The sequence below is a fragment of the Populus euphratica genome, unplaced genomic scaffold, assembly GCF_000495115.2.
Source record: "Populus euphratica unplaced genomic scaffold, PopEup_1.0 scaffold69.1, whole genome shotgun sequence".
Classification (NCBI taxonomy): Eukaryota; Viridiplantae; Streptophyta; class Magnoliopsida; order Malpighiales; family Salicaceae; genus Populus; species Populus euphratica.
The window spans coordinates 249506-261204 of NW_011499947.1; the positions used below are offsets into that span (position 1 = coordinate 249506).

Below are 11699 nucleotides of genomic sequence, written 5' to 3' on the forward strand. Positions count from 1 at the left end.
CTTCATACTTATCTTTTATTTTTCATATTCACCGAGCAACAACATTATTTTCAAATATTTTCATCAACCAATGATGAAAAATATATCTTTTAAGGGTGAAATTAAGGCAGGATCATCAGTCCTTGGAAGCAATTTAATTAATTATTTCAATGAAATTAAAAAACATAACCTAAAACAGTACCTATCTAAAATCCTTAAACAAAATTGAGTGGAATTATTGTCTATGAGCATGTGCACCTCTTAGGCTCCGTCCCTAAAAAATTATTTTTTTATTGAAAATTAATTTTTTTATGTATTTTAAATTATTTTAATATGTTAATTTTAAAAATAATTTTTTAAAAATAAAAAAGTTATTTTAATTTATTTTAGTATAAAATTACTTTAAAAAATAACCACAACTTTAATCATATTTGAAAAAGATTATTAATACAAAAAAAATCTAATTTTAGTGTTTCGAAAGCCCTCAAGATTTGTGTTACTGGGTAATTAATTGCGTTGATATTGGAAGTGAAACCTATTTGTTCTATCGTGAAAGTTTCTTAGATATCTTTAATAGAGAGATAAATATTTATTTTAAACAAAAACTTATTATTAACCTCTTTCAAGTATTAATTTGTAAAAAACTTACATTAATATCTCAATTTCAATTTGAATGTATGTCGGTGATGAAATATATACCATCCAAAAAATGGTAGATATACGTAATTGAAACAAGGCTTTCTTAGCTCTCTTTTTCAAAATGATTTTAGTGTGAAAAAACATAAAATTCATAATATTTTAATGATTTTTAATAGTACAGAAAGATGATTATATCATTAAAAAAAACCCAAAAAACTACTAAATTGATATTTATTCAATCTAAATATATTTTGAAAATTACTTAAAGAGCCTTCAATGTGTAAAAAATGTCAATATTCTTATCATCCAACTGAAAAATAAAATAAAATAAAATAAGAAAAACAAGCCGATCCAATCTTAATAATAGTAGTAATATATTCGACGAAACAGATCACGAAAACCCACGAAACCGCCGCTTGATGGTGTCATTGTCCGAATGAGTGAGTGAAAGAAAAAGAGTCAACTCGAACCCACTCGACCCCGACTCGACTCGACTACCCTTCTCCTACTTTTCTATGTTTGTTAGGAAAGCGGCGTCAAGTGTCGTGCATGCATCTTTCCTTTTTCCTCTCTCCCCTTCCTTCGCATATTTGCATGCACTCTCTCTCTCCCTCTCTCATTTGTAGAACACACACACACACACACTTTGTCTCTTGTCTCTGCCCATAATAATACAAACAAACAAATTAACTCGCCGTTACTCTCCTCTTTGACTCACCCCTCTTCTTCTTTTTCACTCAGTACTAGTCACTGACATTAATGAAGGTAAATATGCTGAAAAAATTGTTTCTTTTTTAGTTTTTTTGCTTACAGATTTGGGCCTTTTCTTCTATAATTTCTTACTATTGAGGGGTTGTTGAGATTTGGAATTATTCATAATGTTGTGCGTGGAGAGATTGGCAAGTTTTGATTCTTGTTTCAATTGAATTGTGGGTTTTGATCAAAAAGGGTTTTTAGGGATTCTTATGACTGGGTTTTGTTGTTGATGATGATGATTGGTTTGTTATTAGTTGAAAGGGTTGATTTTTATTTATTTTTTTAATAAAAGAAATGGGCACCAAGATTTGCATGAATGCATCGTGTCAAACTACGACGACTCATGAATGGAAGAGTGGTTGGCCTTTGCGATCTGGTGGTCATGCTCTTCTCTGCTTTAATTGCGGGTAATTTCCTTTTCATCTTCCTTGTCGTGGATTTAATTTCCAATGCTAGTAGCTAAGTAGCTTCTCAAAGAGCAGTTTGGGGATGTTTTGATTCAAGTTCGTCACTTTATTGTTTCTGCTAATCGGGGTTGACTTTTCTAGATTTCTGTCATCTGGAGTGTTTTAGTACTTTGTTGTAAGAATCGGTGACATTATGATTATTGTTATTAAGACACCTATATTTAGATAATCAGTACTAGAGTATAACCATCTATATATACGGACAACTACTTGTTATTATATCATGGAAAGTCTTGATCTTTAATTATAGCATGGAAGCAGCTAATCATGGCTTATACTCAACGATACAAACCACTCAATCTGTATGTTTCTGCACCCACAGCTACAATGTATTGAATTCTGTCGATGGTATTAACCAGCTGAAGAAAATTGCTGGCCGACCTAGGAGAACCTATCAAATTTTATCTTTAGCAGAATGAGTCTAAATCAGTAAACTTTGTGTTTGACTGGCAGAAGGACAGTCAGAGGAAGGGTTGAGCTACAATTATTTCCCATCCTTGCATGTTCGATTTTTCTTTTGTTCTGATGTAGACAATTGGCTTGTTTTGATAATGAATGAATAATTATTTCCTATCTCATGCTTTTGGCTGGTAACGGATCCTTAATTTCAATTTGAATGAATAACCCATTCTCGCATGGTATGCAACAGTAGCAAATGTTAATTTTAGATAGAGATACTGCCATCTCAGATGCTTTGACAAATCTTGGTAGTTGATTTGAACTGGTTCACTTGACAGCTCTTTGAGTTTGATATGCATGGTTTTTCTTTAATGAACTTATGCGATGCATGAAGCTTTATACCAATCTCATAGTAGTTTCCATATGCTTCGTGAAATCATGAGACACCTTATTACTTTTGTGACCTTGTGTGTGCATTACAAGTTGCTTTTACCTTTAACTTAGAAACATCATGTTTCTGATTCATCATTCTATTGATGTCCATATGTTTACTTCCATTTATTTTCATTAAATCCTTGCTAATTTAACGTGGGTTATATCTTTATTTGAAACTTAGATCTGCATATGAGGATTCCCTTTTCTGTGATACTTTCCACTCTGAGGAACCTGGCTGGAGGGAATGCAATATGTGCACCAAGGTAAGTTAATGGTCTGGTGGCTTTTACTTTTTCCAAATCCTTCCTTTTGTTTCTTGAACCTTTCTTATATTATATCAACTTATGGCCCTCCTCCAAAAAGAAGAAGAACAGGAAAGAAAAATGTCTAATTGAAAATTGTTTCGCAGCGTCTCCACTGTGGATGCATAGCCTCTAAATTTTTGCTTGAACTCTTGGATTATGGGGGTGTTGGGTGTAGTAGCTGTGCAAGGAGTTCTCGACTTCATTCAGTAAGATGAATTGCTTCTAGCATTTCTAATTTTCTGTATGCAGTATGTTTGAATATTAGTTTGATTGGTTTAAACAACTGCTTTTGCTTTTTTATCTTTTCTGGTCTTGCTGTCAAATGTATGAATTATACATAGTTATAGAGGCTCAATAAATTTCATGCTACACATGTTTATGGCTTTGAAGACTTTGGTTGTCTTGATGATTCGAAATAGTTTCAGGATTGTTGACTGTTTGTCACATACAATTTGGTGACAGAAATGATTAATGTGTTCTTGTGAAAAAGCTAGATAGTTGTGGAAGCTTATCCTTAAGCATTTCTAGCTAATAATGTTTGCACGTCCCTATAGATTCTCATGCTCACATTTTATTTTCATGACTTAAATTTATGGTTATGGTTGTTGTATAAAGGTTAATGTATTTTCTTGGCATTTATTTGGTAGCAAGACAGTGTGCTTTTAGTGGTTCTAATCATGTGCTCATTCATTTGTTTTTCTATTCGTTCATGCAGATGCAAAGTGATGAGATTCCTAATGGGTATGGCTCATTGACAAGAAATAATGCTGGTGATTTGGAGTCCATTCCTGTTGAAAGCACAGTGGCTGCTAATGACTATGATGAGGGAGGACTTGCTCAGTTGTGCAGGCTTATAGAGGCTAGTGAACCCAGCCTATTGCATCCTTCTGAGAGAGCCAACGCTAATGGATGTCTTGGGCAATTCAGACAAGAGGATATCAGGCATGCAATTGGGGATATTGGCACAGGCTTCTCAAACATGACTCTACCATCAGTTGGATCATCTAAATTCACCAAGCCAGACAGTATGAGTTCATTGTTAGACATGAGAGATATGCACTGTTCACTTTCTGAGCCATCTCTGAGTATGGCTTTGGGAGCTCCATCTGGGACTACAAATTTTGCACCCTTTCCTGGTGGGGCTGTTGAAGGAAGGGAACAAGGCAAAACACCTTCTTCCTTTCAGCAGGGACAAAGATCTCGACCAATATTGCCTAAACCCTCAAAACCGGGCCTTTTGTCAGGTTCAGAAAATAATAAAGGTGCAGCTTCTGAGCTACGGATTGCAAGGCCACCTGCTGAGGGGCGTGGAAAGAATCAGTTACTTCCTCGGTATTGGCCAAGGATCACTGACCAAGAGCTGCAGCAACTATCTGGAGAGTATCCTTTATTTTAAAGTCTAATTCATTGGATAAATTTGCATTTGTGATTTGTTTTTTCATCATGAATGGATTCAGAATTAGTGGTTTCCTTAAGTATGTTATCTTAAAGTTTGAACTCCAAAATTGTACCATTGTTTGAGAAGATTCTCAGTGCCAGTGATGCTGGTCGAATTGGTCGTTTGGTTCTCCCAAAAGCATGTGCTGAAGTAATACAGCCTGTGCCTTTCTCTTCGTTTCATTTTTTGTTCCTGCTTCCTTCTTTGCTTTTTTAGTTGCATAAACTTTAAATATTGCAGGCATATTTTCCTCCTATTTCTCAATCTGAAGGCATTCCCTTAAAGATTCAAGATATAAAAGGGAGAGAATGGACGTTTCAGTTCAGATTTTGGCCCAACAACAACAGTAGGATGTATGTGTTGGAGGGTGTAACCCCTTGCATACAGTCTATGCAATTAAAAGCGGGAGATACAAGTATGCTCGATTGCATTCTTGCTTAAAGTAGATATTAATGTCTGAGTTCTCACAACATTTTTTGCACATTGAATCATATCCTGTGATGATTTATTGTAAAATTCATGCTATTCCTAGCCGGGGGTGGTTGTGTGCTTGATTTTTTATTTCTATTCTTGATTAAAGGAAGATGTTAATACATAGCCATTAGGATATATATTGCTTCATTCAAATTTAAGCCGTTTAACAATGGTTTGGTTTATGTAGAAACCAATATGGACTAAGATGGCAGTACAGTTGTTTAAATTAATGGAACACAATATAACTAGTTTTGGCATGAAAGGAGAGGTTCTCAGCTACATTACCTTTTTAAATCTTATCTATCTGTATGAAATTTGAGTTCATTCAAACAGAACTTGGAGGTAATTATCACTTTCATTTCAAGTGTTTCTCTTTCTCTCTAATGTTATCTTATGAATGCTTTTTTTTTTATCCTATTCTAGTAACATTTAGCCGTATAGATCCTGGAGGCAAACTTGTCATGGGATTTCGCAAATCGACAAACAACAATGAAGATATACAGGTTGAGCCTTATTGGCATTTTCACTTCATTCTGAATCCTCTTACATTCAGATACCGTATCTCTTTTTTAATGTGTGGGCGGATTTACATGTACTTTGTACATGCTTGTTGAATGAACAGGACGCCCAGGCATCTGGCCTTCCTGATGGCACTGCTTCAGGGGAAACTTCTTTATCTGGTACTGTTGAGACTCTCCTTGCAGTAAGTGGTTAATCTGTCCTTTTTAGATCATTAAAGGCAGCAGGGATCCTGACCTAAATTCTCTGTCTGAACGTTTGAAATTAGCTGATGGATATATTGGCTGGAACAATAGTGAGAACCATGGGGGCGGGATAAATGGGGATCTACTGCAGCAAACAACAGCACCAACAGAGAAGAAAAGGACTCGAAATATTGGACCTAAAAGTAAGAGGTTACTCATGCATAGTGAAGATGCTATGGAGCTAAGACTAACATGGGAGGAAGCACAGGACTTGCTTCGTCCACCCCCAAGTGTGAAACCAACCATTGTCACTATCGAGGACCATGAATTTGAAGAATATGATGTAGGTTTCTCTTATTTGATGTTTTTGCTTGCCTATGCATTGCAAGTTATATGTGCAGTGATGCTTTAAAGGATTCAGTGCATTGAAGCTTTAAATTAGACCATTTTTTCTAGATAAACTATTTGATAAAATTTCTTTATTTCATTTAGGAGCCTCCAGTTTTTGGGAAGAGGACCATGTTTACTTCTCGATCACCTGGGTAAGGATTCTTGTATATGCATAGTGTTACATTTTGTGTTAAGAAAAGCAACGACCATAATGGGTTGGTGAAGGATATTTTAGAGTTCTTTCAGCATTTGTCCAATGTATTATTTATATGTTGTCAACATTTCCCTCCAGTACATTGAACACAAATTTTGAGTAAGGCTTTGATAGTTTTTAATAGAAAGGGCATGTTGCGATCCCATAGCTCTTGATATGGATGATAACACAGTTTTTTCTGCTTGCTTGCTCCCTCCTTACTACATTTAATTAAGGGAAGCAAGAGAGATCAAGTAGCTCTATTCCCATGTTCATCTGTTTTCGGCAAGTAATATACCTTCTTTCTTTCCCATCACCATCACCATCACAACCACTAGTGCATTGAAATCATCTATGGTTATGCAGCATGTTTGGGGTAATGTAGGATCTTGGTAGAAACTCTTAATCTGTATGAATGGGCTTGTGTAGTGAAGTGCTCCATGTCAGTTCTTTTAACGCTCAATAACTGAATCTTTCAGGAGACAAGATCAGTGGGCTCAATGTGATGATTGTTCCAAATGGCGAAAGCTTCCTGTGGATGCTCTTCTCCCCCCGAAATGGACATGTTCAGAGAATGCTTGGGATTCAAGCAGGTTGCTCATTTTTTGCTTATGAAATATTGTTTTTTGTTCTTTAGGATATTTCATTAAAAATCATTCATGATTGATATTTGGTTTCACAATTCATATTTTTATGGTCAACTTTACTAGGTGTACATGTTCTGTACCCGAAGAGATGACTCCAAAGGATTTGGATAATCTTCTAAGAGTGAGCAAAGGTATGATAGACCCTTTCTGCTTTCTGCATAAGCTTTTATGAGTTTTTATTGGTATCATTAGATTTAGTTTCTAATACAAGTGGGTGAAATCACCATGACTAGACAACTTAAATTTCATATTAATGCAGGTCGGTTGATAACACACACACACACACATGCAGGAAAACACAGGATTTGAATTTTTGTTGATAGTTTTTTAGTGAAGATTTTCATTTAAAATGTAAGCTTAATAACCTGATACATACATCACTGATTCAGTTACTATCAAGTAAAAGACAGGGTTGAATAATCGTGGTGATATTATATTATTGAGATTTTCCTTTGAAGTGCAAGATTTTTACTGTTGATGAATCTCAAAACATCTCCTTGATTTGGAAACCCACCTGTAAATCTTTGTAAAAGCAGATTTCAAGAAGCGAAGGATTTTAGAAAGCCAAAAGCGGTTCCAAAACTGCGAGCCTTCTGGCTTAGATGCTCTGGCTAGTGCTGCAGTTTTAGGAGACAATCTAGATGATTCAGGTGAGCCATCAGTTGGAGCCACCACAAAGCATCCCCGTCACCGCCCTGGTTGCACTTGCATCGTTTGCATTCAGCCACCAAGCGGTAAAGGCAAGCACAAGCCCACATGCACATGTAATGTCTGCATGACTGTGAAGCGCCGTTTTAAAACCCTCATGCTGCGCAAGAAGAAGCGCCAATCAGAACGCGAAGCAGAAACTTCTCAGAAGGACAACATGGATCGTAAGGAATCAGAAGCGAATGGCACAATGAGTCATGAAGTGTTGCATATAAACAATCCGGAGACTGAAGTCAGTCAAAGCAAAACGCAAACTGAGAAGCCAGAAACTAGTGCTGGACAAATAGACCTAAATTGTCATCCTAACAGGGAGGACATGCCGCTGGACATGCCAGGATTGGGCACGATGAACCTTGTTGACTTGGCCAACTCACCGTTGGATAATTATATCAAGCAAAACGGTCTCTCAAGCTTGGTGTGGGACCAAGAGGGAGGTCAAGCTCAACATAGTGGAGAGAGTCTGAGGCGCCTGTCCGATGAAGCATTTCTTGCATCAATAGGATGGACTCATGAGAGCAGACGCGATTGACGGTGCTGTCTATTCGATTTATATCGGCTTGATACCAGTTCACGAGGAGTTCGATTTTCTTCACTCGAATAGTGTAATTTATTTTCGTTTTTTTTTTAATGTCCCCTCCAAAGGGGTGGTGCTATACATATCTCTACAGTCATAGAAAATGCAATTTTGCTGTATGTTTAATTTTCCATTCACACATCTCACCCTTGATATTTCTCTGTTAGAATCTGTGGTTGCTCCATTCGAAGTCCTGCCTACCACGGCGATCTCTATGGGAGGTTCATATGCCTGGTTTTTTGTACTTGTTATATTTGATCAGTTCATCTCAAACCCTATACTTTAATTTGGCTCAAGCTAACCCCACTATTTCCTACTGACATTGAATATGTGATTCCCTTTATCCAGCTGGATTATAAATTAAATAGCCACATCAATACCGTGATACAAAATTATTAAACAAGATGATCTTAAATTCCCTTCTAACAAGAAGCCATTAGGTTAGGTTTAGGGTTTGTTTATGAACAAGAAGCGGGTATTCTATGCTCTTTTCTCTTGTATGGTATTGAGTTACAAACAAAACACGGGTGGGGTAAATTTTGATATTTTTTTAAATTATTTTTAAAAATTTTTGTTTTGATTTATTAATATTAAAAATAATTTTAAAAAAATAAAAAAATATATTATTTTGAAATAGAATAATACCCTAAAAATTAAATATCCGCTACTATACTCTTTCCATGTGGCAGGGCATAAACAAATGTGGTTCTTTCTGATCAAATTAAATTGAAGTTGAGAGACCACTTATGAATTTAAGCCTTGGACTAATCAACCTTTGGTTAATTTAAATTAAATAGCTGGGTTCAATTAATATTCTCATTTATGGTTAGCAAGGTGTAAATAAAATTCTGCCAAACCCGTGAACACTACTTACAATCTCAAAATGTGTACCATTTACCTATCAGGTTGTGGCTCCGTGGTTGTTGGGATAGCTCTTCTTTCTTCGAACTTCAGTTCGAGTCCCGGTAGAAGTGGAGCTGGAGGGTTGTTCACTTCGTGTCTCTACTAGGTCCTCTATGTGTGGTACGTTTGTCACCCCCGCGGTGCCTTACCTGCTCACTAGGCTTACAGGATGTTCAGTGGGCCGTGAGATTAGTCGTGGTGCGCGTAAACTGACCCAAATACCTACGTTAATAAAAAAAAAATGTATACCATCTCTATTAATACTTTGATTTACTTATAATTATACAAGTCGTCCGTGCTTTGTTACGTTGATTTTTTAATTTAAAAAACCAATATTCAAGCACTGCAAACATGTTTTAAATTAAAAGCAAAATATAATCTCGTAACTCGAGTTATTACTGGTTTGATTTAATTATATAATAATAATTAAAAAAAAAAAAACGTTTGTGCCTGGTCCTCCCAAGGGTCCAACCCAATCCATTTCTTGGCCACATGGATGATTGATCTTGTCGTGTTCAATATGAATAAAGCATTGTCTACTGTTTTGTTTTGCTGGTTCAGTACTGCGTCTCGAAAACCTCTCCATCAACACATTCCAGAAAAGGTTTTGGATATATATAGCTGCTTAATGAGAACTTATAAATCAAAATCCATCTGTCAAGGATGGATCAAATGATTAGTAGCTGGACCAAGTCTTTTTTAGTCGGCAACTGCATGTCTTTTGTTGCATGGAACTGTTCAAATGGTATCAGTAGCTGGATCAAGTCTTTCTTAGTAGTGGAAGAAGAAGAAGAGCTACAATTAGGCATCCATTGTGGTCAATTACACGTTAATCTAGCTAACATTAATGGAGATCAGTTATCTTAATTACCATTTCTTAATTAAGTTAGCTAGCATTCTTGTACCAACCCAAGTGAGACAAAATATAGTTGACCCACACCACAAAAATCGTGTCATTAGTGTGCTAATTAATAATTAGTCCGGCCTCGTATTTGTCTCTTTTCATGCTAGGGTTGATTCAATCCACGTAGAGGGTCACACGTCACGGGTTGATATAAATTACCCTGAAAAGATATCGTTTGAAATTTTTCTAAAATGTTAAAATGATATTTTAAAAAATTTTATATTCTATCTTCAAATCAGGTTTTGATTTAATCAAATGGATGGTTGTAGTGTCATCAAGTTAACTTCTACCTGTTTTTTTTTTTTTAAAAAAAACTTGGCCTGGGCTAAATTCCAAAGTTGATATTCCGAGCAGCTTAATTAATGTCCGGCCTAGCTAGATGTTAGCCATTTATGAATAAAATCATCGACATTTCCTATGAAACTTAATGAACTCATTCCACCTCTATTTCAACCAATTTCCACAACTCTCACAATTTCCCTCCGAGGAAAAAAAAAAGCTTGATAAGCTAAAAAATGGGAGACTTGAAAACGTTGGCAAAGGCAAGAATGGAGCTTGAAGAATTGTATTCAGGAATCCCAGATGATTCAGTCAATCTCACTTTTCAAGACCTAGCAATACATGTGAAACAAAGCAAAAATAGTACACCAGAGAAGATAAATGCCACCACCAATAAAGAACCAATTCAAGAAGCCAAAACCCCTAAACAAGTTTCTCCTCTAACCAAGTTGCCTAGCCTTGATTTCAACAGAGGTTTACAGGCTTCCGAAAATCATCAACAACCTCGTCATCTTGCTGAAGGGCACCCACTTGGTAAATCTCATAAACATAACCTGCAGCATGATGATACTCATAGTCCGTGTGGCAATATTGGATCAGATCATCATGATCAAAGCAATGATGTTCGTGCAAATATAGGTAGAAAAGGTCCTTCAAAATCAAGGTTTGCACCGGAGAGAAGCAGGGAATTTGATGATGTGAGTGTTATGAGCATGAATTCTATGTACCAAGAAAGAAGTGGAAGACCTCGTCGCCCTGGAATCCCTCACTCCAATATTTGCACCATTTGCTCTACTTACATCTATATTTTTCGGCATCGTTGCTTGGTGAGTTTACTAACCAATCCTCCTCCTTTCTTTCTTTCTTTTTTTTTAAAAAAAAATTAAGCCCCAGATTCGATAAAGAGAGATGCTTTCGATAGTGGTTTATAAGTTATGTTTGAGGTGATTTAATACTTGTATTGTAGATTTATATTCTTGTATTGATGGCTAAGAAATGATGATTTTGTCTACAGGTTTGTGGAAGAGTCTATTGCCGAAATTGTGTAAGCATAGGAATGGGAGAGATGACAGAAGGAAGAAAGTGCATCGACTGTTTAGGGAGAAGGTTCAGTCAAAGGTAACATCTCTAAGCATATTTCCTTCAAATTAATTTATCTTATGTATTTTCATGCATGGTTGATTAATTAACAAGTATTGGATGTGCAAAACTTAATTTAAATTAAATTTATTTGTCATTAAATCTGTAGATGACCTTGCATTGAAAGGGACTCTGAAATTTCTCCGATCCACAAACTTGGATTAAATTCTAATCTTTTACCATTAACCTTAATTTATTTGATTGTCCTTGCTTATAGCGTGGTCATGATGCTATATTGACTAATTTATGGGCCAGATGTTCATCATTAATGATGGATCACAGCTATAAATAATTTACTGTGGCAACCAATTAAACTCTAACAATTTGTCTGATTTTTTATACAGATACATTAGTAGAGCAGGAAT

At 35.9% G+C, this 11699-nt stretch overlaps 2 protein-coding genes across 2 annotated transcripts; both read left to right on the plus strand.

Moving 5' to 3' along the window:
- Positions 1–1050: 1050 nt before the first annotated feature.
- On the plus strand, positions 1051–8352 carry LOC105137661 (B3 domain-containing transcription repressor VAL1-like). The gene is made up of 14 exons (XM_011043483.1): positions 1051–1383; positions 1667–1781; positions 2857–2938; positions 3085–3186; positions 3696–4360; positions 4472–4568; positions 4659–4833; positions 5316–5395; positions 5515–5572; positions 5680–5939; positions 6089–6138; positions 6659–6772; positions 6890–6957; positions 7363–8352. The coding sequence occupies exons 2-14, from the start codon at positions 1669–1671 to the stop codon at positions 8061–8063; spliced, it is 2565 nt and encodes an 854-aa protein (XP_011041785.1). The 5' UTR covers positions 1051–1383; positions 1667–1668; the 3' UTR covers positions 8064–8352.
- Positions 8353–10243: 1891 nt separating this feature from the next.
- Positions 10244–11697, plus strand: LOC105137714 (extra-large guanine nucleotide-binding protein 3-like; the record flags this gene model as incomplete). The annotated part of the gene is made up of 3 exons (XM_011043546.1): positions 10244–11021; positions 11210–11313; positions 11679–11697. Coding segments are annotated over exons 1-3 (714 nt in total), but the record flags the coding sequence as incomplete, so codon positions are not given.
- Between the last annotated feature and the right edge of the window lie 2 nt (positions 11698–11699).

Excerpts from the sequence above, each read along its gene's own strand:
- LOC105137661 (XM_011043483.1), top strand. The coding sequence starts at position 1,669 with ATGGGCACCAAGATTTGCATGAATGCATCGTGTCAAACTACGACGACT. Across the intron at positions 4,361-4,471 it reads CTGCAGCAACTATCTGGAGA|TTTGAACTCCAAAATTGTAC; the intron begins GTATCCTTTATT and ends GTTATCTTAAAG. Across the intron at positions 6,139-6,658 it reads TTTACTTCTCGATCACCTGG|GAGACAAGATCAGTGGGCTC; the intron begins GTAAGGATTCTT and ends TGAATCTTTCAG.